The sequence below is a fragment of the Heliconius melpomene genome, chromosome 8 (assembly GCF_056956725.1).
Source record: "Heliconius melpomene rosina isolate 202511_hmr_F chromosome 8, ASM5695672v1, whole genome shotgun sequence".
NCBI lineage: Eukaryota > Metazoa > Arthropoda > Insecta > Lepidoptera > Nymphalidae > Heliconius > Heliconius melpomene.
The window spans coordinates 3,646,317-3,673,228 of record NC_140396.1 but is presented as its reverse complement, the minus strand read 5'-3'; the positions used below and the strand labels follow the sequence as shown (position 1 = coordinate 3,673,228).

The window sequence follows — 26,912 nt, the reverse complement described above, 5'->3', positions numbered from 1 at the left end:
TCGTTAAGTTTGAATAAGGAATGGCCGTATATTCACTCGAAAAAATTACCAGTTTCATGCGAAGCAACGGCACATTGGTGTAACTGTTGGTTGTGGGTTCGATCCCCACTCGAGGCAGAAATATCTATTTACGTTTATATTTCCATTTCTTCTCTCTCTGTCGAGGTAAAGCGCAGCGTTGAGTTCTACCACTCATCACGCAATGCCCTCTGCCTACCCTGCTGTGTGCGGGATACAGCGTGAAGCTGATTTGATTTGATTTTGACCTATTACTTATTACAGTTAAGTAGAACCTCTTTCCGTATAATTTTATAAACATATAGACGATATGTTTTTATCTTGTTTTTTTTTGTTAAGCGCTTCCGATTTCTTGAATTTTTACTTGTATTTTTTTTAATTATGATAGTTTTTTTAATAATTAGATCTATTAACTGTTTTTAATTGTAATGTCTAACTGTACTTAATTATAATTTAAATTATTGTTAATTGTTGTTTTATTTATTATCATTAGTAATTAATCAGGATTTTTTGTGATTATCTGTAATTTTATATGATATTTGTAAGAGAACCACACCTATAATATATGAATTTTCATTTTATTACATTTTATTACATTTTATTACAAGTTACATGTATTGTTGATGTGTCAATAATTAAATAAATAAATAGCTAATAGCATATTTCATTAGGCACAAATCCCATAACACTGAAAACCTTTTGCTAAGGCACAATTTCCTTATTTCATAGTTTAGCTGATCTTATAATGTATGTAAACATTTACAGATATATTTTTACTACTTTATTAATATGGTTTAGATATAAAATTATACATAAATTATAATATTACACTTTCGTAGCGGTCGTAACTTAAAGATATACATTTTTATATATGTGATTTCAAACTATTTTAAACTTATTCTTCAATATTATCTAATATCCACCGCATGTATTTTCGAACATCAGTATATATTCCTGGTTTAGGGCTATTGGAGCACTCTTCAGGACCACTGACAATGCCATATTGAATCATGCGGTACGTAGAGTTATACTCATCCATTAACATGAGGGGACCTCCAGAGTCGCCCCGACAAGTATTTTTCACGCTGCCACCAGCGCAAATTATCGTCCTCCTGTCGCTTTCATCACATTGGGCGTCTGGCAGAACTGGTACGGACAGTTTCGAAAGACGTGATGAGAGGTGGCCTGTCTCCGTGACACCCCAACCGGCTACCGTGACGATTTTTCCACTAAGCTTAGATTTAATAAGTCCTTTGTATACAGGTAGACAAATCGGGGCAACATTTCCTGAAAGTAACATTTTACAGTTTTGAAATTTTTTTTTAGATGTAACATGTACAATCCACGACGCGTTATCTGAGCTCTAAAAGAGGAACCAAAAAAAATTGACAAAAATATTATTAAGCATTAATAAAAAAATTTAAAAAAATCAATTGTACTACATTGGACTTGCACCCTCATCATTTTCACTCTCGTCTGTTGTTTTCGTTCATTCGTTGTGTTAATATTAAATATTTTCATTATATAAACAAGAATAGCGTTGTAAATACAATATTTTTTTTTGTTTTACTGCTTGGTGACATTTTTCTATTTCTATCCTTGTACAGTAATCGTGTCAATTTTTTCTTTTATATAATCGAACACCTAAATAAACTAAAAAAGATATAAATTGGTTGAAACCCAGCAAGGGATAAGCCATTTGCTGGGTTTAAACTGCACTCGCACAAAACTAAAAGCTCAGAGAACGCCTCGCGAACTGTATATTACTAACGAATGTAATACTTACGAAAGTTGAAATTAATTTCGTCCTTTACTCTGAGCAATGCGATATTATTCGAGCGTATCGAAACCAAGTGGTAATTTTCATGGATAATTTTTTTCTCGATTTCAACGTCCTAGATAAAAAATAAAAATAAAATAAAACAAATCAAAAATTTGCTTCACGCTGTATCCCGCACACAGCAGGGTAGGCAGAGAGCACCGTTAAGACAAAGCATGTACAAATACAAATTAATAAACAAAGCAATAAAACAACGTTAGGTAAGATATTTTTTACCTGTATATGGTTTTCGCAAAAAAATCTTGGATATTCTCCTTGGCAATCATAACCTCTGCTTATGTCGTATTCTCCAAGGCGGACGCCCAGAACGTGTCGATTATCCACACACTGTGCGGCCGTCAGTATGTATTTGGAGCTAATTATACTTCCCCCACAGCCGAAATAAATAGTCTTACTTCCTATAAAATAAGAGAGAAACAAAATTATTTTTAAAGAACTCCAAACCCACTATTTATTACTTATTTGATATACATGTTTATAATTAAATTTAAAAATATACTTTTATTGTTAGATGACATGATTTGAACGCAGAAATACAATACCGTCAGTCTCTTCATTGATAATAGAAATCAGAGCCATCCAAGTAAATTCGTAAAGTTCTGCCAACTGCCCTCCTTTTATGCGGTCATCGATGTGTATGCCACAAACTTTTGGTAATAGCTCTATGTTAGTATGTTTCGTGAAATCAATTTCCTCATCCTCAGCTTGCCGGTTCCTCGAAGTTGGTGCATCAGATCCGTTTATTACTTCGAAATCGGAACAACAAACCTTAAGAATAATAGAATCCATTAATTAATGTATATTTATTTACAAAATAATTAATATAGATTTGGAAGCTTAAATAAAGACCTGAAATTTTTACTTTTTGGTTTAAACACATTGTCATCTAATATATGTTTTAATAATACCCATAGGTTTTAATATATGAATATAAGAGGGCTTCGCCCTCTGCTCGCTTCGATCACCAACCGGTTGACCGACCATAGCGGAAGCCATATTGACTGTCATTAATCAGTCGATGATTCTCCAGGTAAACCAAGAACTGGCTATTGATAATGCTCTCCATCACTTTCGAAAGCAGATTCGATTTCCACTCGAAGAAATTAAATATTTACGCCTATGCCTCCGAAGTTAGGACCTCTGACCACTCTCGTCCCCCCCTCGATGATACAGCGTACAGCTAAAAAAACCTTAATATCTAATGTATATGTATATATACAGGGTGTCCCAGGAGCCAACGATAAAACGAAACCAGGTGATAGACCAAGTCGTGACAGTTATGAGAAAAATATAAAAAAAAATCTTTGTCATGTATTTTTCATATTATATTGATTTTAAAAAATATCACAAAAACCGACACCCTGTGATGGTTTTTCACGTCCGTGGACTACAAATATTACTCTTTCTTCCTTTTTTTTTCTGTAATGTAATCATGATTAACCCTTCTGTGAATTACAGTTTAAGATTTAAACATACCTGCATCAGTTTTCAATAAAATGTGGTGTTTTTGCCAAACATTAAATTCAAAATATTTACTACACCCAACTTTAACCGACTGTACTATAAAAAAAATGTACTACACTGTTTTTGCAAGTAACTTTAAAAGTTGGCGCATTTAATCTGGATTCCGAAATGGTACGACACTTGCTGGATTACTTCTTTTTTGAAGAGAGAAAAATCGAAATACACGATAATCGGGATGACGTTCAGCTTTTTGGTATCTTTTCCGATACATTCTAGCTGCAGCATTTGCGTTACATAACCATTCTCCATGAATGAAATGCATATTGGCAATGTGTCAAAGACCGAGTATATCGCCTGCGAGACCCCGGACTCGAGCACTGTCCTTATAAGTCCTGGGTCATCCCCTAAGTTGGAAAAGTTCAGGTACCTTGGATCCGTCATGCACGAGTCTGAAGGCATCGATCACGATCTCTATAAGACGGATAAGAGTTTGGACGGTATCCTGCGATCACAGACCACACCAGTCACCTCCCTAAACTAAATACTTAGCCCAGGCAACGCTTATCCGACTTAGGGGCTGGCCCAGGACTTATAAGAACAGTGCTCGAGTCCGGGCTCTCGCAGGCCATATACTCGGTCTTTGACACGTTGCCAATATGCATTTCATTCATGGAGAATGGTTATGTAACGCAAATGCTGCAGCTAGAATGTATCGGAAAAGATACCAAAAAGCTGAACGTCATCCCGATTATCGTGTATTTCGATTTTTCTCTCTTCAACAAAGAAGTAATCCAGCAAGTGTCGTACCATTTCGGAATCCAGATTAAATGCGCCAACTTTTAAAGTTACTTGCAAAAACAGTGTAGTACATTTTTTTTATAGTACAGTCGGTTAAAGTTGGGTGTAGTAAATATTTTGAATTTAATGTTTGGCAAAAACACCACATTTTATTGAAAACTGATGCAGGTATGTTTAAATCTTAAACTGTAATTCACAGAAGGGTTAATCATGATTACATTACAGAAAAAAAAAGGAAGAAAGAGTAATATTTGTAGTCCACGGACGTGAAAAACCATCACAGGGTGTCGGTTTTTGTGATATTTTTTAAAATCAATATAATATGAAAAATACATGACAAAGATTTTTTTTTATATTTTTCTCATAACTGTCACGACTTGGTCTATCACCTGGTTTCGTTTTATCGTTGGCTCCTGGGACACCCTGTATATGTAGAAGGAAGAGATTAGAACAGATATTATATTATCTTAGATGTTTAATGATTAGCTTTAATATTGTTATCTGTAGCAACTGTTTATAATATGACTGGCTGTGTTCATGTAAAAAGACAATGTGTCAACATATTTGTATAGCTTTGGAGGAAATGATCGAAAAGACACTAAGTAATTGTTGATTATTGTAGAATTACGATTGGCTGACTTATGTTTGTTAGACTCCAACTTGACTTTTATTAGACCAGTGAGGTAATTTGACCAATAACGCGGAGGCTTATGCCTTGAGTAGAGTCGTGACGTGTGATGGTGAAGTTCGATTTTAAAAATAAGGAGGAAGTCGACGATCGTGGAATGATTTAGTCTTCTGATGTTTTGGAGAAAGGAAGGACTAGTGACGAGTGTCACGAATCTGCTGCATTAACCTACAATGGAGCCCACAGGTCCAATAAGAATCATTTGCGAGCAATCTCCTACATATATATATATTTTCTTCTTTGTCACAAGTAAAAAGCAGCTTCTCGGTAGGCACTAAGTACAGTACAGTGTGTACTTACCTTTGGTACATTACGCTCGCCAATCTTTGTTACCCCACAAATCGAGCGTACGAATTGTTTAGTTATTGTTGGATTCTGTCTCCGATACGCGGCTAGCCTTAGTGCTCCCGGACATAACGGAATAGTCATACAATCCTCTTGGACGCTGCATATTTCTGTATATATATATATATATATATTAAAATATACTTTTTATAAATAAACGTAAAAGTATATTAAAAAGTGTGACTGTAAAAGTGACTGGTTGTAGGTTCGATTCCCATTTGAGGAAGTGAAATATTTATTTATATTTTCATTTCTTCGCTCTGGTGTCGAGGCAAAGCGCGGGGTTGAGTTCCGCTTCTCATCACGCAATACCTTAATTTCTTAACCCTTTGCCTACCCTGCTGTGTGCAAGATACAGCGTAAAGCTAATATATTTTTTTACTTATATGTATACTTTTATTGCGCTACTTACCTAAATAAATAAGGCATATAATAAGTACTTACTCTTGCAATGTGTATTATCAAAACTGTATAAAACCAATGTGCTGATAAATAACGAAATTTTTAACATTAACATATTTGTTTAATATTATTTTGAAAGTAATTTCACATTTACGCTGTACTTGTCTCGAGAAGCTTTTTAATAAACTAATAAAGATTTATTATCGATAAATATTATTATAATTATATTTATATATGTAACAATATAGTCTTATATCAACTGCTCTGTTATTGATAACCTTAAACATTAACCGTTTTACTGGATTTTATTTCTGTAAAAACCCAAGCAAAATGTCGGATAAGTAGCATTTTAAAAATGATAGAATCCAGCAATTTATAATATTATCTCAGTAGTAGTATGTATATCTTGTAATGTAATGTAATCAACAGTGTTTTAAGATTTAACTATAGGTTCTAAGCTCCAGTGGAATTCCCACCATTGAAACACTTGCAGACAAACTCAGCTCGGCCGCGTTCGTAGTCAGAGAAATGACGGACATCTGTACTGCCCGACTAGTTTATTTTAGTTATTTTATAGCATTATATCTTATCGAATGCTACTATGCGGTAGTGCAGATATTAATTCAATATAATTGTCCTTCAAAAAATAGCCGTGAGGTCTATTTACAATCTTAAAGCTCGAGATTCTCTGCGAGATGTTAAATATTTGGGCTGTTTGGCCTCAGGGATTATTTGGTCGAATAGACATGGATACACCCACATTGTCTGGTGAGCCATTTGCAACTTCGGTCCATGGAGGTAATCGATAAGCTAGTTTACAGAAACACGGCCGAAAGTGAAGACGGCGGTATCGTCCGCGATAAAGAGTAGATTTGTACCTGAAGTTGTTGGGATGTCATGTTTGTACCGGTTGTACAGAAAGGGCACCACTGACGCACGTTATTTATACTGTCTCTTAACTACCTATTCATTAAATCATATGTGAAACGTCAATTAAAGTACTTTTAGTCATTATTCTCCAACATATATTATTATGCGAAATATTCATATAAGAATACTCGTGGCGTCGGGCAGCACTAGCTAGCGTGATGCACATCACTATTGCAGGGCGCCGCGGGTCAGCGGTCCCAGAGGCCATTCCAACCACAAGAGGACATTCCAACAACAACCGGAATCGATAACCATTACACACACTACCATACATTTGACAATATTTACACTTTTGTTTATAAAGGGGCATACATGTTGCTATACGTTAAATTGGTTCTCTAATTTAAATAAATATTTCATTTCCTCGAGTGAGAATCGAACTCAGAACCAGTCGCGTTTAAAGTCACACTTTCTGCCCCCGCGTCACTTACATATATGTTCAAATATAAGTCTTAGGGGTAAAAAATGAAAAGGTTTAGTAAATCATTTCATAGTATCATTTAATATCATATTTAATTATTTTACAAAAAAATACATTAGTTTTGAAAATTAACAATCTGTTTAATATTCGATTAGGCGTTAATTTATGCATTATATGTATATATTTTTTAAATGCTTAATCTGGTATCTGCTTGATTTCTAAATATGGGCAGTCCTCGGTTTTACATGTTTTGTCATGTTCAGTACCAGGAAATATTTACATAAAACGTTACTAAATGTAAGATTATTTTTTCCTTACATTCATAGGGAAAACTTGTAGGTAGGTTCTTATAAATGAAACAAATAATCCCACTCACTTTCCACCGAATTCTGGTGGTTCCACAACTGGTCGCCTGGGCCACCACTGGCCTCAATTGTTAGTGTCAAAACAATCGTATGTAAGATAAAACAAGGACTGCCTGCATACATTTTACACCGCGCTCTCTCTATGAACGTTTAGGGTGACGTCGGGCGGCGGGTCCCAGTCCCACAGACGGGGCTTCCGCCTTCTGTCCACAGTTGGGATAGACTCCGCTGAGCCGTCAGCGTAGCCGCTGCTACACGAGCGGAGGCTGCACGACGCGTGGACTTTATGATCTGTGAATTCATATTTTTGTGTTACTTGTGGATTACTTTTTTCCCCCAGTGTTTTACGGAGTGTCTTAACACTAGAATCCATCTGCCTACCTTGCTGTGTCCGGGGTACACCGTGAGGCTGGTTTATTTTTTTTACTAATATATTGTTTATTGAGTCTTAAATCCAATTTTATAAAGCGTCACAATTCGATCTTAAGAGTAAGATCCTAATAAGTGCTACAGAAATATATTAAAATCTTACTTAAAATTACAAATTTCAAGCGTTTTAAAAATACAGACTAATAAATTCAAAACTTTTACATGAAATTTGAAATAATGTTAGTAATACTAGTATTTCATTTGTAATTCTCTAAGGAACTACCTTCCTTCCTTACCCACCTCCTATAGAGTCCAGGTAGTCTCTCTGTACATCCTCCAGCTGCAGCACCTGGATGACAGGAGTGGGCTTAGAGCGGGCGCGCCTCGCGAGACGCACCGCTAGCACAGTGGATAGCAGGAACACCGCGACTAGCACAAACGCCCCGACTGCTATGCCCACGTCCTTGTCGAGGAGAACTGGAATAGAGTGACTTCGCTTTATGTTTCGCGGGGTAGTGCCCACCGGAGAATAGTCTGGTGCCCACAACAGAATTTTTACCAAGAATAAATAACATAAATAAATTATTCAAAATTACAAAAAATATGGGCCGTCACGGGACGCCTGGCATCGAAACTTTTTTAAAAGTTATATAAGTAAAAGAACATATTACAACAGGAACTAAAAATGGCATAATGAAAAAATAATTACCAAAAAATTGAGAGTTTATCTATTAAACATTTATTTTCATGAATTACAAAAATAGATTAATGTTAAGATACTCCATTCTCGGTAAGCTTTCCGCCTCTTAACACGCAATGCTTCCAGAATTCGGCGGAAAGTGAGGAACGGAAGTGTCTTAATGGGAACGGATGTTTTATCACTTCTCTCCTAAGGTTCCCTCTGCCTACCGTGGTCCTGCTACATGCAGGATACAGCGTGAAGTTAAAATACATCATTCATATAGCGTGACGACGCGTCGCGTCAAGAAAAATGACACAGCATTTTGGCCGTCTCTTGTAAAGTTCACGTAGATGGGGACGACTCCATCTGCGTGAATAAATGTGAACTTACACTCCCACCAAGGGACGGAGGCGGAATGCAACAGGTTCTCCGTAGGTCGTAGTAACAAAGCTGGTGAGCACCCGTATCTATTACATGCAGAGGCCCCTGCTTCGTCACCAACCTTCAAACTTCCCAAGGGTCCCCGAACTAGCCATGGCACCTGTTATATTTGATTTGTTACATTTATTAAGTAGCTAGCAGTTACTAAAGTACCGTAAACTCAATTTTTTTAACTTTATGCTGCAGGTTCTAGACAGAGAGAACCTACTTTAAAGACACTCCGTTCCCCATTTTCCACTCGATTTTCTTTTGCTTTGCCTTGTTACAGGGCGAGGAAATAAATACATTAAGCATTTCATTCCCCTGAGAGGGAATTAAACCCATAACCGGCACGTTTCTAGTCAGTCATTGCGTCGCTCACGATAAACTCTACTTACCTCACTTTTATAATATAAGTTATGGTAAAATAGATTAAAGTAATATTAAAATGCTGTCACGGATTTTTTATCACTGAAGTGATTACGAATATAAATAAAAATGTATTTAAATATAATAATACCCCTTCTCCTCGGGCGAGCGCCTGGCTCATACCATAGCCCATAGAGCCTCTCCGTTCTAATAGTAATGACGCGTTCGACGCAGACATCCTCCATACTGACACTTCATAATATGTTGCATTTTCCACTGATATGATAACAAGAAATTAATTATTAGTAACTTTTTGTAAGTTTATGTCCTTTAATGGTATAGTTATAATTTAATACTTTCATTTATATTATTTTTCGTGTTAGCGCAAAAATTCGTTTTTATAAAGAAATATAAATGAAACAAGGAGATTATCTAAATTAATGCTAGATTTTCATAGATTTAATAGTTTAAAAGAAACATTAATCGTTCATCTACTGTTTAAAAAGTGCATTTTTGAATTACCTGGTATACATCTCATAAGAAACTCCTCATATTCGTACGCGAGGTCACACTGCTGAGGCTGGGGTGGTCTCAATTGGTCAAAGGTAAACATTTTTTTGCATGGCTTGTCCTGAGACGCGATACCATTTCCAGCTTCACAGCTGGCTTCTAAAGATCTTGATAAAGTCCCCGTTATCTGTGCTAATGGTAGAATTGCAGAACCAGTTGTTAGATGCTGTATCTCTGCATCGGTTGGTTGTATGTGCCAGAAGTACGTATCCGGTGCTGGAAGAGCTCTGACATTGCATTTTAATGTTTCTTTGACCAATGTTATACCGTGATCCGAACATTCTGGTGGATCTGTGATATAAAAAAAAATGAAATCAGTTTCACGCACATTCCGCACACAGCAAAGGTACGCAAAGAGGATTTAGCTTTAAGGCACTCCGTCCCCCAATATCGTCAATACAATTTGCCAATTTTTTTTGCCTTAATGGCATGGCATTCTTCCCTCGAGTGGGGATCGAACTCACAACCGTCGCGTTACAATCACACCGTTAATCCTCAAATACATATATATGTATATAATGTATGATTAATAACTAACATTACTGTATATGTTATAAAGGTACTGTATATATTATATTAATTCATGTATTTTTTCCTTTTGTCTCAGGTTCGCTTTTCATCAAGCTTTCGAGCTGTGACATGAAGTAGTAAAAAACCCTTTTATCAAGCTAAATAAATTGGGCGATGTGATGAATGATGCCATATATAAAACAAATAACCCGGGAGGGAAGAACTTACAAAATATAGTAACATTGATGTTATCCGCCTTTGTTTCCCCAACGTTATTGCGGGCAGCGCAAGAGTATTGTCCAGTATGTCTCCTTGTCGCCTCTTCCACCGCCAGAGTTTGAGATGACACATCATTGCCCCATAAGCTATTAGGTCGTATCTGTATATCCTGAAATTTTATATATTATTTAAGTACGAGACCGTCGTGGCACTGTGACACATGCGCTTGACTATAAAAACGACGGTCGTGGGTTCGATTCCTATTCGGGATTTTTTTTTCGCATATTTTATCCGTACGAACATATGGATTGTTCGGGACCAAGTTCGACTCCCGCTATGCACAATCTTTTATATGCTTTCTCTACGCTCTAAAAGTATAAACTAAGTTTGTATGCTTACATTAAAATACCACTTATACTCCTCAACCGGTGGGTTGGCTTTTGCCTCACACTCAAGCTGTAGGTTGTCGAGCTCCGCTAACTCGTTCAGTCTTCCATCTCCTATCATTGATAACTCTACTATTGGACTATCTGAAAATACATAACTTTTTTTAACTGTATCCTGCACATAGTAGGGCATGCAGAGGGAACCTGCGGACACTAGATTCCTAGGTTCCTGCAGCCTACCGTGCTATGTGCCTAATATAGTGTGAAGCTGTTTTGTTTTTAATTTTAATAATTTAACATACGAATGCGTCTTGTAGAATAGGTAATTGTAAGAAGATAATATTATGCAATTACTTTTGAAATCTAGACATATAATAAATTGTAACTTATCGCTGTCTGTATATGGACGATGTATGAGAACATATATTATTGGGGGCATTTATCCAAGTAATATTTTTTTTTTTTTTTTTTTTTATTGAAAAAGGACAAGGCAAACGAGCGTTCGGGTCACCTGATGATGATCACCGCCGCCCACGACCCCGTGCAGCACCAGAGGAGCTACAGGTGCGTTGCCGGCCTTTGAGGTGGAGATAGACGCGCTTTTTGAAGGTACCCATATCGTACCGACCTGGAAACACTGCCGCGGGTAGGCTATTCCACAGTTCGGTGGCGCGTGGAAGGAAATTCCTACGAAACCGCACAGTAGTGGAGTGCCACGCATCCAGATGGTGTGGATGATATTTGAGTTTGTGACGTGCTGTGCGGTTAGAAAATTCGGCGGCAGGTAACAGGTCAAACAGTTCTTCAGAACACTCACCATGATAAATGCGATAGAGAACGCACAGCGAGGAGACGTCTCTACGCAGAGCCAAAGTGTCAAGCCTTTCACAGCTTACTGGGTCCTTAATGATTCGGATATTACCAAAACAATTCTTTTATTTTTTTTGCCTGTTTGTTTATGCAAAAACGGCTAAACCGAATGAAATGTTGTTTTCACTACATCATTTTGGTATCTCTTAAGATTTAGTATTTGTAATTATTTAAATCGGTTAGCATAGCTAAAAAAGTTGTATCAATTTATTTTTGCATATGTTTGAAGTCGCCGATATAATACTTCTAATCACAAAGTAAAAATATTTTTATTATTTCATAAAACTCGAATTTAGCATAATTATGTAACTTATAACTTGGAATTGATTGTATTAAAATTACTCTTATTGAGAGACAAAATCCAATGCTATACTTTAATTATAATTATTTAATAATAATACTGAAATTATTAGGGTAATCAAAGAATTTTTAATTTCTTTTAAATATAGACAATATTTAAAAGAAAAATTAAATCAACTGGGATTCGAACCAATTTCCATCTCAATATAAACGCCTCGTTAGCTTACATGTAACATTTAAAATTATAACATCCGCTTTAGAGTCCCGCCCCGGCGCCATCACCGTGTTAGTGGCGACGCAGGCGAGAGTGGCGCCGTCGTCGCTGACCGCCGGCGTCAGCTCGAGGAACGACTCTGCCCTACGAGTGGCATTGTTCCAACTCTGTAATATTAATACATGGTTCTTAGTTACATTGTTGTGATTTTTTTTTACTTCATTACATCCCGCATACAGCAGGATAGGCTGAGGAAATGTTAATACGTTCCGTTCCAACCTTTATGTATAATTGTCCAGACATTATATTGAGTACATGAAGACGCTTAACATCGGGCTTTCTCTTCAAGAAAATTAAAGTAAGTAATACCCCCGAAGAATTGAAATTACAACTGTCACGCTCATACGATGATCTCAATTATTGTTATTGAATCATAAGTTACGGCTCGGAAATTGGACGGAAAGTTGGAAATGAGTTTGTTATACTAGGTACCGCTATATGTGGAATACAGCATGAAATAAAAAAAATAAGTGGTTGCTTACTTTTAGTTTTGTTATTATAAATTAGTGTAGGGGGCTTTAAATACAAAATTCGGCGTAGAGTTACTCAACACGCCATGTAGAAAATTCTAGTTTTAAGTTAGTTGATACAAAAATACCTGATTGCTGCGTTGCGTCAGATGCCGGTGGTCTAACCACCAAGACAGCTCAGGTGGAGGATAAGAGCCGAGCGCCACACACTGTACAAGGGCCGTCCTTCCAGCTCTTAGCGCATCCTCGAATAAGCCCCGCATCCAGTTTATGGTCACATTGTATGCAGGTACTAAAATTAGAAGAAAATATATTTTTTAAGGTTCCTAAATTTATTATATTATATTAGAGTACGCTCTTTAGGGCCACGACTCGTCGGGCGACACGACGTTAGCTTTAGAAGGCTCTGCAGATTTGATTTTTGATGTCTTCCCAAGTGGACAATGTGCAAAAGTTCGAACACCTTAGGGCGGCCATAACTCATTGACCATACTGTTATTAATAATGCTTAAATACTAAGAAAACATCATTATAAGATCTTTGGAAACCCACAGTTTCCGAAAACCTTTCGAACATCTCTGGTAGATAGTCGACCCGTGACCACAGACCATAATAATATACTGAATATATGCGATTATTCCAGTTACATAGTGAATATATGTGATTAAGAAATTTGAGCCACTAACCAATGTTGGTTACAAATAACAAAGGACATTCTATAATATTTGTTATTCCATATTAGAACTGCAAGAAATATTTGTAAATATATTTTTTCTTCTGGCTCGAACACAAATATTTAAAGTTAACATTTCTTAACTTGATTGTCAAAAGTGCTTGTAAGTGACTTAGATTCTTAAAGTATTTACAAATGCTTTATTTTTATTTAGAGTTCATTAATGATACCATGACAATAGGTTTGATTTTTAAAAAAAAAAAAAAGTCAATAACTGTAGTAAAAAATTGGCAAATCAAATTTGCGTTACTTGATTAAAATTTCAAATAAAACTTACAGTAAAGTTCAATTTGTAAAGAAGATACAACTGGTGGAGTGAGATGAGTGTTACTTGCCCTGCAAGATAACGATTCTGCATTATCCCTTGTTAACGGCAAGTATAACTCATTCTCTCTGACCCCTGGTATATCGCTAGCACCATCTGAGGCATCTACCAATTCATTGCCAGAATACCAGCTTATACGAGGAGGTGGTCTACCTGAAATAAACAACTAGTTTTAAGACACTGTGTTATCCATTTTAGAAACATTGAAATATGGTGTGGTGGAACTCAGCGTAAATTATGTCATTATTGCATCAAATGAGTTAAAATGTGTTTCAAGCTAATTTTATTATACTATAATAGCATTACCCCCAATAACAAGGCAGCTAAGTACCAATGTGTCCCCTTCGTGGTAGGGGCCTATTTTGCTCTCCACTTTGTTACCAACTTCATCCAGGAAAAATGGTTGGCTTGGTAGAACTGGAAAATGATTTTTATTATTTAGTGTAACCTATTTAAGGTGTGGAATGTGTTAAAAATCAAATATTGTTTAAAGGAAATTTAAAGTGAAAAAAGTAATAATTATTTAACTTCATATTGTTTACTACAAAAAAAAAGTTTTTTTTACCTATATTTAAACTTACTTATGATTGTTAAATTAATGCCTATATTTCTTGTGGGAGCGAGGAGGAAGTCCACACGGCAATGGTACAGTGCTTCATCGTCGCCCCTCAAGTCAGTAATTTCGAGAATTGTTGGCTGATTTTGCAGTTCAGCCTTAATTCTGCCGCTGGTGTTGTAAGATATACTTGACCATTCGCTGACAATACGTGCGTCATAACTGAAAAAGGAGGATTATTAAATTTAGGCTTACGGTAAACTAAAAAGTTAAATTCAAATTCAAAATCAAAATATTCTTTATTCAAATAGGCAATTATTATAAGCACTTTTGAATCGTCGAATGAACATATGAACAAAAAGCTACCACCGCACCGGTTCGGAAGGCAGTTCTGCTGAGAAGAGCCGGCAACAAACTGATTAAGTTAAGTAAGTTATGATATATAAGTTAGATATTATTTATTACTTGTTTATATGTTCAAAAATTATTGTTTGTTTTGATGTTTTCAATTTAGTTGACAAATGACAACCAAGACCAACTAACAAATAAAAATTAGTATTGCTATGTTTCGGTACTTTTGCTTATATTTATAAAATTGCCAGAAAGGAATATTGAATAACGTACGGTATATGGGTGCCCTTACAAAATTTTCAAAATTACATTTTTATATGCCAGTCGCGACAGGAACCCAAAGTTTGACTGTAAAACCGACTGGTTGTGGGTTCGATCCCCACTCGAGCAGATGAAATATTTATTTAAATTTATATTTCCATTTCTTCGCTCTGGTATCGAGGCAAGGCGTTGAGTCCACTCAATACGGAAAGTGGGGAACGGAGTGTCCTAACACTAGGTTCTCCCTGCTTACCGTGCTGTGTTTGGGATATAGCGTGAAGCTGATAAAAAATCGTTACCTATATATGGGTATTTCACTCTTGTACCAAACCAAAAGCATTAGTTCATCGTTTGGAGTCTCACTCGTGGAATCACATAACAAGGTGGTGCTACCACCTTCTAAAGCTTCCTGAGCTATTACTGGTCCTGAAAATTACACAATCTAGATATTAAATTACTCTTCAGTGTTCACGATATATATTATACAGTCAGATTAAAAAGGAAATGGTTTTTTAGTTAATGAGTTTGATTGGAGATGACAGTAATTGTATTTAATAGTCACTAAAAAATATGCTTTTTTTAAAGCTACAATTCTATATTATTATATTATAAATGTTTATTTAATTAAGAATATTTTGTAAATTATTTATCCATACCATCAGTTTCAGGTATAAATGACAAAATAGGTGATGAGGTGATTATGAAGAGTATCAGCGCCGACAAGACGCGCATTCTATGGTCCATCCATGCTCCAGCGCATTTCGCTCAATGGGTCACAGAAATATTCATTTTACATACGAATATTTCTATATATGGGCTTGTTAATATCACATTTCAGTTTTAATGTTCGACAGCGTTGTTTCTCGTAAACGTTTTCTGTAACGAGAAAATAAAATAAATTAATATTTCAAATGGTGGCTAGTCGTGGTCAAGGGCACAAGCGTGTAATTGTAAACGCGACAGGTTGTGGGTTCGATTCCCACTCGAGGAAATTAAATACTTATTTTCATTTTCTTCACTATGGCGTCCAAGCAGAGAAATAATAGATATATTGTAACATCACATAGAGATATCCTCTCGCGGCGTGATATAATCATCTGTACAAAGAAAATGTTGAAATTATTATAATCAGCTGACATAGAACGAGCAATTTACTTAGAAGTTCTCGTTTATTTTATACGTATTCTAATATATAAGTATCTATAATTATTAAATAACATAATTTTAATTTTCGCAACTTGGAAACCAATACTAGTTCGTTTTATTTTTAAGATAACAATTTAAAAGGCAATGATGCAATTTGAATCGTAAACAAGAGTCACGATTCCATTGTTTGTGAAGCATTGCTTAAAATTGTACACTTATAAGATTATAAATTTGATTAAATACAAGTTATAATGTTATTGTTTTCTGTCGAGATGAAAGTTCCTTTCATAATATTGAAAAGGTATATTGTAGGTTCTGTATAGGTATATATAAAGTAAATATAGTTTTTTTTTTATATTATAGGTAAAGGTAGTAGCGGCCGTCGTGACTGCAATGCGACGGTTGTGAGTTCGATCCCAACTCGAGGAAGTGATATATTTATTTACGTTTATATTTCCATTTATTCGATCTGGTGTCGAGGCAAAGCGCGGCGTTGAGTTCTGCCACTCAACACGCAATGCCTCCAGAATTCGGCAAAAAGTGGGGAACGGAGTGTCTTAGCACTAGATTCCCTCTGCCTATCGTGCTGTGTGCGGGATACAGCATGAAGCTGATTTAAATTTTTTTTTAAAGTAGTATTAGATAGATCTCTCTTTAACATGCATTCTCCTGTCATGTAACATTATTTCTTTTTGCCGTACGGTAAAGAGAATCTTTTATGTTTTCTCCGTATAAGGTGACACGGGCGAAGTGATTAGTGCTCAAATGGCACGCTAGAAATACCATAAACAAAGAACAACAATAACTATAGTCTTTCAAAGGCGTACGTACACGAGACAGCTTAAAAGATATTTTCTTGAGAAGTTGTACTTAAATGTTTTAAAAGTATTTGTTTACTATCAGCTATACTATAAGTTTACGGAGATAATGCATTTTTTATAAAATTAATTACAAATATAAGTTTAGATAGATATTGGATATTAATTTCAATTTAATACGTCCATGAGAATCTGAGACGAGAAGTGATCCTGTAAAGGTTCCATTTTTAGTTTGAAATACGGAACCCTGAAAATGATCTCTGTAATCTTATCATTTATGCCTGATTACGATAAAAAAGCTATAAGCTGTCAGAATTACGATACATATCTACTTATGGTGTACCATATATTACCAAAAAATAGCTTCACGCTTTATAGGTAGAAAAGACCTAGTATCAGGACACTCCGCTGTCTACTTTCAAGACATTGCATGTTGAGATAACCTTTGTGTAACCTTTCACTCGGGTCAGAACTGGGGGTTACTATAAACAAGTTTTTAATTGGCGTACATTAGTTGCTTGCCTTGTATGTTGTTGACGTGTTGTTAGTTTGGTTGGTTGTCGATGGACTACTGATATTGAATATGACTATGTTAAAAGAATATATCATTTACTATGATATATGTCCATCTAACATATAATATGTAAGGTAGGTACAAAAAATGTACGAAAAGCCATTACTTTTCATAGAAATTTCTCGAATTGTTACAAATAAGTTGCAAATAATAATGGACAATATATATTTTGTCATATTATATCAAATATAATAGTGCTCATGTTTTACAATAACCATAAAAAAAATCCGGTCAAATGTGAGTTGGACTCGCATATCGAGGATTCCGTACCAATCAAAGAATTGTATTTTAATTGGAAGTAGATACAATTTACAAAAGTCGACAAGTTTAAGTAAGTTAGTTTGTATGAAAGGAACTAAACTGGAACAAAAGGAATGATAATTTTCCATGAAATTTTCACTTTTTAGATTATTTCCCTCACTTTTTGTTAAATTTGATAACAGTTCTCTATAGGTTTTGATAACGGGATGAATTTCATACAAAATGCATCAAAAACGACGTATTAAGCTCTTGTCTCTTTTGATTGCGTTGACTTACGTCAAACTTCTAAGACCTTGATTATTTTCTGTGCTCCAAGGGACCGTAGACGTAAACATTTTTTTAGATCGGTCTCGAGATAAATTCCCGTGACAGACGGACAAAAAAAATATCCTATTAAGATTCCGTCTCCTTTCGAGCTACGGAACCCTAAAAATATCAAGAACTTAATATAGTATACATATGTATGTATATACGTTACTTATAATTTATGATTTGGTTCTATTGATGTTAATTAAATCTTCGTATAGCCACTATATATTTCACACCTACACTCTACAATCCCCTTTATGAATAAAAAAAAATTGACTTTGGATAATTTTTGCTAGAATATGCTTGGATAATTTTGGACATATTTTGCTAGAATGATGAGATAGTCGTTAAATATATGCAATATTTAAAAGAAATTAACGATTTGAAAACACTTTAACATTAAAACTCTACTAATTATATAAAAAAATATACTAGAACAAATAACTCCTATGTATATAGACATAATTTACATCCTAAATATGTCAAGAAGGCTACAAAGCTTCTTCGTTTTACTAAATTTAAAGTGTTATTTTAACACTTGGAATAGTACAAGTATATAAACTTGTTCTAAAAGCACTAAATTCTGTCGGAATTTCTAAGCAGTTATGAAAATCATCTCCTTGAATTGCTTCACTCGTTGTAAAGATCATAAAATATAAAAAAAATCACCTTTACCCTATATCAGCAGGGTAAACAGAGGGAGCCTAGTGTTAAGACACTCCGCTAACTTTCCGCCGAAATCTAATCAAGAGACACTGCGTGATGAATGGCGGAACACAACGCCGCGCTTTTGTTCCAACACTAGAGCGAAAAAATGAAAATATTAATAATTCCATTTCTTCAAGCGGGAATCGAACACACAACCTGTCGCGCTTACATTCACACGCTTAGGCCTTATATAATATTTAGAAAAGTATATCTAAATATATTTATTATAAACATTTATAAGCGTCAACCACAAGTACCTATTTCGTTAGTTTCATTAAAACAATATTTATTAAAATATGCGACCTCTAGCCTTTCGAGTGCGGGTCGTAAAATGTATTTTATTGCGAAGGCATACGGCATATTATCATTTCTTATACATTTATGCAATATATAAGTGGAAATACCACGTCGAATCACGTAACTTTTAGATCGGTATTTTTTTGGTCAGTCAAATAATTGGTTCCGTCTCGATGTCAAGGTTTGTTTGGGACATAATTGTTATTTTGTAAGAAAAAAATTAAATGTGTTAGTTATATTATTTATCTATATATCTTTAATTGTATATCTCTGTCTTCTCTTTCTTAGTTTCCCTGCTTAATCAAAAAATCGTTAATGTTTAGAAAACTCGGTAAATACTCGTCAAAGAAATGTTTTTGCACTCTTTAAGAATTATTTAGCAGCCGCCTTTCAGCCTTCAATGAAGTCTGGCGACGTACTTGTTGCTTACACTCGTAGGTTTGTAAATGAGCCTTGTAGTGAAGGAGGAAAAGCATTAGAATTTTCTTACATATATACGTATTTTCTTTGAAATTATACGACATTATTGTACTTACTATATGTTGATTTATTTTTATTCTTTTCACAGATAGAAAAAATAAATAAAAAATACAGTTAATTTAAAGACATAGATGTGCAATGGCGGCCTTATCACTAAAAGCAATTTCTTCAAAAAAAAAAACAAGAAATGTTTTTTTTAAAAGAGTACAGAATAGTGCAAAAAGTATAGCTAAAGAAATAATTTATTTATAATAAATACAAAAGAACATAATAATTAAATAATGATTTTGGGTTCGTTTTTCAAGTTTGTTTCTACAATATGGAAGGAGGAAGAGGTATATGGAAAATGGATGTCAGTGTTATTTGTTATGATTAACAAATATATATAAAGTTTAAAAAAAACGTTCATATGACACTGTTTTTATAAAGGAAGGTGAAGATAAACGCTTTTATAGTTTCAAAGTATTAATAAAAAAATCTTAAATATAAATATATACCTTATGTGGCTGTATAAAGTAAAAAGAAGTAATAATTTTTCACCTTTTACCTTACTTACCTATAGAAAAAAGAAACCCAACTAAAAATTTTCTTGGTGAATTTTTAGATGGTTATTTCTATCCATTGAGAGATAGATGATAGAGTTTGAATAATAAGGCTCCCATATATCAAGCCCCATCAAATGAGGGTTATTTATCAATGGTACGGTATTTTTAGGACTAACATGGATAAAGATATTTTTACATACTATATAGCTTACTTTTTATTTATTTATATTTTTAATTTTTTTATCTATTTATAGCATACTAGTATAATGTAATAGACACATTTACTTTTCGATTTTAGGTAAAGTATCGAAACTGAAAAAATCATAATTTTTTTCCTCCTTTGAACTACTATGAAGGAAGTTTTAACGAGATTTTTTCAAAGTTTCAAAAGAATCATTGTTTTTGCGTGTATGTAATCGAAAACTACCTTTATTAGTTAAAAATAGCAATAAAAGAAATTTGCTGTTTAGTCGATACTTTACCTCGAGACTGTCGTTTTATATTGGATTCCAAAAGATCGGTGTTAAAAATAAATATGATCTAATCAATACATTAAAATAATAAGTAAGCGCGATGGTTTTGGGTTCAATTCATGCTCGGAAGAATAAATTATATTTTCTCACTCTACAAGACAAATTGCGGCGTTAATTTCCGCAGTTAATACGCAACGTCCCATAAAATAAGAAATATCTTACAAATTAAGTTAAGACCTTAAAAGCAGATATTATATGGAAAGTGATAGTAGAAGTTCATATAGATGGAGTTATAATTATTTTTCTAAAGAAAGCACTGAACGACCACCGTGGATGTTTACAGCGTGTCTGCCCAAATAAGAGAAAATATCCTAAAACGTTGATGCTACAAAGGTCCGTTTCATAATGCATTAGGAAAGAATTTGTTTGTAAAGCTGTCTATGTGGAACGTCATGTTCTTTCGATGGAGTAATCAATTTTAAATATAACGGCTAGCGGTATAAAAGTTAATATGTAGTAGATTCAGAGGTTCGAGGCCAGTCGTGGGGCAGGACAAAGTGTGACTGTAAAACCGACTGGTTGTGGATTCGATTCCCATTCGAGGATATGAAATAGTTATTTAATGTTATATTTCCATTCCATTTCGAGGCAAAGCGCGGCGTTGAGTTCCGCCAATCAACACGTAATGCCTCCAGAATACCGCGGAAAATGAGAAACGGAGTGTCCTAACACTAGGTTCTCTCTGACTACCCTGCTATATGGGAAATACAGCGTGAAGCTGGTACTGTAATATAATAAGTACCTACTTACATGTTTTACTTGTTCTTGTTCTTGTTTTCGCGAGCACCGCACATTTATAACTTTGTAAGGTAAAATAAATTCGTATAAATTTTATACGAAAGTAGAAATTTATACTATAAAAGCATGAATTATTGTTACTGCTTTGAAAATAACTAGAATAGGTACTTTTTGAAATAGACTCACTTTACTTCTAACAATATAAAATACATATATCTTTTATACATATAATAAATATATTTCTATTATATTTTCTATTCATTTCATAATAATAAATATTATAATATGATTTTTTTTCTTTTAAAAGTCGTAAATTTCGAGGCATTGCGTGTTGAACGAAGGAACTTAAGGCTGCAGATTAACTTATTACCAGAGAGAGAAAATGATTTATTAACTCGAGTGAGAACGGAACCCGCGTTTATAGATACGACGTGCCGCTGTGCCGCGATGGTCTTTATACTACTACTTTATAAAATATTTTATTATATTATTTACTAGTGGACCCGCGCGCGGCTACGCCCGCTTGAAATGGAAATATTAATAAAGAAATTGGAAACTAAAGATAAAGTCTAAAGATTCAGTCAACTCAGTAAAAAGTGACAATCTCAGTCTTGAGATGATTCTTCCCGTGTTGGATGTCATTGCACCAGTGGTCACCCACATTATAAATTTCTCGCTGACATGTAATGTCTTTCCATCACAGTGGAAGAATGCTTATGTCATTCCGTTACCCAAAACCTCGAACCCTTCCGCTATCACTGACTATCGTCCTATATCCATTTTACCTATCCTATCAAGTCCTTGAAACCATCGTTCATAATCAACTGTACTCTTTTCTCTCCTCAAACAATCTTCTATGTCCTTACCAATCCGGGTTCCGTCCCTTTCACAGCACAGTTAGCGCACTGCTGAATATCTCGGAGGACATTCGGTGTGCCTTGGATAACACCAAGATCACTGCAATGGTATTACTGGATTTCAGCAATGCTTTTAGCTCTGTTGACTTTGACATACTTCTTGCTACTCTTCGTGCAGTTAACATTCCTTCCACAGTTTTAAACTGGTTTCACTCTTATCTCTTCGGTCGCCGACAATGTGTGAAAGCCAATGACAATACATCGTCTTGGCTTGACCTCACTGCTGGTGTTCCTCAAGGCGGCGTTCTTTCTCCTCTTCTATTTTCGGTTTTTATTAACAATATTTCAAAAGTAATTTCTTCTCCTTACCACCTGTATGCCGATGATTTGCAGTTGTATCGACATGGCTACTTACATGAATTGCCTGAGACCATCGCGCTCTTAAATGAAGATCTTGCTGCGATTCAAGACTGGGCTGAATCTTTTGGCCTATCAGTTAACCCAAAAAAATCGCAAGCAATTATAATAAGCAGTAGCAGACTTGGTAGTAAAATCAATTGGACCTCAGTGCCTAAGATACTCTACTCTGGATTTCGAATTCCATATTACGACAAAGTGAGAAATCTGGGTCTAACCTTCGACAGCAACTTGACTTGGGCATCACATATTAATGATCTTAGTAAACGTATGCACTTCTCTTATCATTCTCTGAAGCGTCTCCAATATTTCCTCCCTCATAAAACAAAAATTATGCTTGCGCAATCCCTTCTACTGCCAATTCTTGACTACGCTGACGTCTGCTATTTGGATGTGACCGAGGAGCTACTCAATAAGCTAGAGCGCCTTCAAAATCTCGCCATACGCTTCATTTACGGTCTTCGTAAGTATGATCACGTTTCCCAATTTCGAGCTCAGCTTAATTGGCTCCCAATTCGCCTTCGCCGAGATATGCACATCCTTTCACTCCTTTTTAAAATCCTTAATTATTCAAAATTCCCTTCTTATCTTCGCTCCCGGTTTCATTTACTTCCCACTCCCACACGCTCTAGGCGTTCTTGTGTCATACCGACACTTGACATACCAAAGAGTAACTCTAAATTCTTCCAAAAATCCTTTTCTGTTTATGCCGCATCCCTATGGAACCAACTTCCTAAATCTATCCAGAGTAGTCCATCTATAATGTCCTTTAAATCCCAACTTAAAAAATATCTGCTCGCAACCTTAAACTCGTAAACTTCATAGAATAGAATATACTTTATTGCACACATAAAAGAAATATATAGAAAGAACAACACAAATAAAATTTAAAGAAAAACACGTATGCAAAGGCGGTCTTATTGCTTTAAGCAATCTCCACCAGACAACCTTTGAAACAATGCGGATAAATTGTAATGAGGAGAAAGGGGACAACGTCTCAGTGCAAACTTTATGAAATATAATTAAATATTATAAAATATAAAATAAACTAAGTCAATAACATAAAATAAACTTACATAAAATGTGTTTACTTCCATATTTTCATCTCATATATCTATATACTTCTTTTTTATTTTTTTTATATATTTATTATATAACTATATGTATATATATATGTATATGTATGAGACAACTATATATTTTATATAGTATGTATATGTATATCGACATATATATTTGTTTTAATTATGTATTTATATATTGTAATATAATATGTGTATTTTGTTTTGTTTGTGCTAAATTAACTAAATGTTTAAAGTAATAACTTAATTGTACTATGATCTCACCCGCTACTTGTAACTCATCCACTTCCACTGGTTGGCTGGAAGAGATCTCTTATAGAGATAAGTCCACCTTTGCGAACTAAATGTATTTTATTGTTTTCTTATGCAATAAAGAATATTATATTAAAACAGTCGTATAAAATAACTGTGACGGCAATTAGCAAAATTATCGAACTAAATACTTTAAATTGACATAACTTTTTTATTTATGAACCGATTGTAATAAAATAAGTTTTATACCCTATATGTTTTCGATAGCTTGCCAGAATCCAATAGTGAAAACCGCATCTATCTTAAGTCGATTCTGAGATTAGCGATAACAAACGCATAGACAAACAGACAAACAGACCAATAGACAAACAGACAAAAAATTTATTTTTTTTGTTTTGGGTTCTATTAGGTTAATAAAGGTTCTCAATAACATTTTTTTTTAAATATTTTAATATAGACACCGACCCTCTTACGATTTCATTATATTATTTATATAAGCTGTTTTTTATAAGTTGGCATTTGACTTTCTCGTGCTGACCTTCAGGTTGTTACTTTTTGTCAATGAATAATTGTTAGATATTGACCCCAGTTGTTTTAGACATATCACATTACACACCTTTAGAACAGAATGTTATTTTCGTAACATATCTTAAATATACATATATAAGACATTTAATGCTTTTATTATATGCAAATATATTTAGCTATTTTTTTCTATATATACATATGTATAGCATTCGTGCAAAAGATTATTTAAATAAGAACAATAAATAAGATTTATTTTACACAATGTGTTAAATATTGAAAATAATATGATATTATATGTTTATATACGCATAAAGTTGTGTGGAGTAAGTTTGTATATATGCATAAAGGTGTCGAGGTTAAGCGCTGCGTAGAGTTTCGCCACTGTAAAGTATTATATAAATAGTAATTGCCTGTAAAGGCAATGCCTCCAGAAATCAGCAGACAATCGAGAACGGAGTGTCTCAACACTAGGTTCCCTCAGCCTATCCTGCTGTTTGCGGGATACATAACCATTTTTTTAGGGTAAGGCTAATGCTACCAACTCACAGTCTGATGATGCTATGAGCACTGTACACAACTGTCAATTTACCTTCAAGTTACATATTTCCCAAGTCTCTATCTATCTATCACTCTTGATAATAATTTAAAAATTAAAATCAGTTCTTATTTAGGTCAACAAACTAAATTTACTTAAACCAATATGATTTTAATGAATTAATTAATTTTAAAATATTCCATCAATTTCGAGCGTCATCCACACTATAAATAAAAATATATATTTGAACTGGACTAATACTTTAGTTCATTATCCACAGAAAAAATATTTTAATACTAATATAAATAAATCTATATAATATATGCACCTAAAAGTAGAGTATAAATGAATACACCTTTTTTTAGTATAATATACGACGGAAAGTGAGGAGCGGAGTGTCCTACCACTAACTTCTTATGTTCCCTCTACCCTTACCCATATCTAATGTACGGGTTAAAGGGCCTAAAATCTGATATTCCCTGTAGAATACCCAAAGGGAGACTAATTATGCTCAATATTTTTGCTTTATAAGAATAAAACAAATTATCCTCATCATCATCATCATCATCATCAACAGCCATCTGTTGTCCACTGTTGGATATGGGCCTTCCCCAATTCTCGCCACCAGGCCTCGTCCACAAATATCAAGTCGCTCAGCGCGCCATGGAGCGAGCTATGCTTGGTGTATCTCTTAAGGAATTAAGGATAGAATCCGAAATGAGGAGATCCGGAGGAGAACCAGAGTTACCGACATAGGTCAAAGAATTATCCTCATACTAATTAATAAATTCAGGAGTAAAGCTAAACAGGTTGCGAAGGAAGTGCCTGACTGTAATCTGATACCATCTTTTACGGCACTAATGGCCCATAATAAGACAATGGATATCGCGCTGCTCCTCACGTGTACATATATTATATTACTTTTAGTTGGTATATTTACAAATACTTGGGTTGGTAGGGTAAGTTGTTAATTATTTATTTGTAATTTTTTTTGTTAGGGTTCCGTTACCAGAAGGTAAAAACGGAACCCTTACAGGATATTTTTTTTGTTTTTTTCTGTTTGTCAAGACCATTTTTCATCGCTCTTAGGAATTAGGCTGAAATTTAGGAAGACACGAAGACAGAGGGAACCTAGTTACGTCTCCGTTTTCCCTTTACTATTATTTAGTTTTACATATAAGCCTATTAGTACAATATACGAGTACACTATATAGCCTTTCCAACTACAGATGTCAACACAATGTCAATGTAAATAAATCCGATAAGCGGATTTATTTAAACAAACCGAGCAAATCATGTCAGACTTTTATTAAGCTACATTTATTATTTTTTTTATTTTTCAATACTAGATTTTCTCTGCCTTCCTATATACGGGACGAAACCTAGTGTTGAAACACTCCGTTCCCCACTTTCCGTCGAATTTTCGAAACATTGTGTATTGAATGTGGGAACTAAACGTCGCTGTTTACCTTGTTACCAGAGCGAAGTAAAAAAAGTGTTAATAAATAATAATTCATTCACCTGAGTGGGAATCGAACCCTGCACAACGAATGCCTCCTCCAATGATTTGTGACATATTATTAAAAACAAAGAAAACTATAATTGCTCCTTATAGTTTATGGTATTTATTATATTGTTTAAAACAGACAAAAAGGTATTTTGTAGAGGTAGAGAAACGATAAATTTCTGAAGGTTGTAATTTTGCATAAGTTTAAGTTACCTTAGAAATATTCTTGACTTGTAAGAAACATGAAAAAAATGAATGTGCAAAGAAAACTTTTTTATCTTGTTTTATCTTTTCCTCAAGCTAATGGATTACTGTAAAAGAATAGGGAAGGGTCAATCATATTTTTCGAACATCAAGAAACAAGCTCAATTTCTGCAGAAAAGATATTT

At 34.5% G+C, this 26,912-nt stretch overlaps 2 protein-coding genes across 4 annotated transcripts in view; both read right to left on the bottom strand.

Annotated features, from left to right (window-relative positions):
* Positions 1 to 609: 609 nt before the first annotated feature.
* On the bottom strand, positions 610 to 5,765 carry LOC146536703 (venom protease-like). Its single transcript, XM_085189364.1, has 6 exons — positions 5,598 to 5,765; positions 5,109 to 5,263; positions 2,401 to 2,626; positions 2,075 to 2,256; positions 1,805 to 1,913; positions 610 to 1,305 (listed from the first exon to the last, which is right to left on the bottom strand). The coding sequence occupies exons 1-6, from the start codon at positions 5,668 to 5,670 to the stop codon at positions 914 to 916; spliced, it is 1,137 nt and encodes a 378-aa protein (XP_085045490.1). The 5' UTR covers positions 5,671 to 5,765; the 3' UTR covers positions 610 to 913.
* A 1,199-nt stretch (positions 5,766 to 6,964) lies between these two features.
* The window catches only part of LOC146536702 (B-cell receptor CD22-like), a 107,318-nt gene continuing 87,370 nt past the window's right edge, over positions 6,965 to 26,912 (bottom strand). For all 3 annotated transcript variants that reach the window (XM_085189357.1, XM_085189356.1, XM_085189358.1), the window contains 14 exons: positions 15,593 to 15,812; positions 15,236 to 15,362; positions 14,350 to 14,546; positions 14,075 to 14,185; positions 13,721 to 13,921; positions 12,839 to 13,002; positions 12,194 to 12,347; positions 10,810 to 10,940; positions 10,420 to 10,579; positions 9,634 to 9,972; positions 9,263 to 9,387; positions 8,713 to 8,863; positions 7,941 to 8,117; positions 6,965 to 7,562 (listed from right to left, as the gene is read on the bottom strand). In XM_085189357.1, coding sequence (XP_085045483.1) covers positions 7,396 to 7,562; positions 7,941 to 8,117; positions 8,713 to 8,863; positions 9,263 to 9,387; positions 9,634 to 9,972; positions 10,420 to 10,579; positions 10,810 to 10,940; positions 12,194 to 12,347; positions 12,839 to 13,002; positions 13,721 to 13,921; positions 14,075 to 14,185; positions 14,350 to 14,546; positions 15,236 to 15,362; positions 15,593 to 15,680 — 2,292 coding nt within the window. In that variant the 5' untranslated portion in view covers positions 15,681 to 15,812 and the 3' untranslated portion in view covers positions 6,965 to 7,395. The remainder of the gene's footprint in view (positions 7,563 to 7,940; positions 8,118 to 8,712; positions 8,864 to 9,262; positions 9,388 to 9,633; positions 9,973 to 10,419; positions 10,580 to 10,809; positions 10,941 to 12,193; positions 12,348 to 12,838; positions 13,003 to 13,720; positions 13,922 to 14,074; positions 14,186 to 14,349; positions 14,547 to 15,235; positions 15,363 to 15,592; positions 15,813 to 26,912) is intronic.

What these genes read in the sequence shown, in the direction of transcription:
- LOC146536703 (XM_085189364.1), bottom strand. Translation starts at nt 5,670, where the DNA reads ATGTTAATGTTAAAAATTTCGTTATTTATCAGCACATTGGTTTTATAC. An exon ending in TGATAATACACATTGCAAGA is followed by an intron (nt 5,264 to 5,597) that starts GTAAGTACTTAT and finishes ATATATATACAG; the next exon opens with AAATATGCAGCGTCCAAGAG. An exon ending in TATCAATGAAGAGACTGACG is followed by an intron (nt 2,257 to 2,400) that starts GTATTGTATTTC and finishes CTTATTTTATAG; the next exon opens with GAAGTAAGACTATTTATTTC.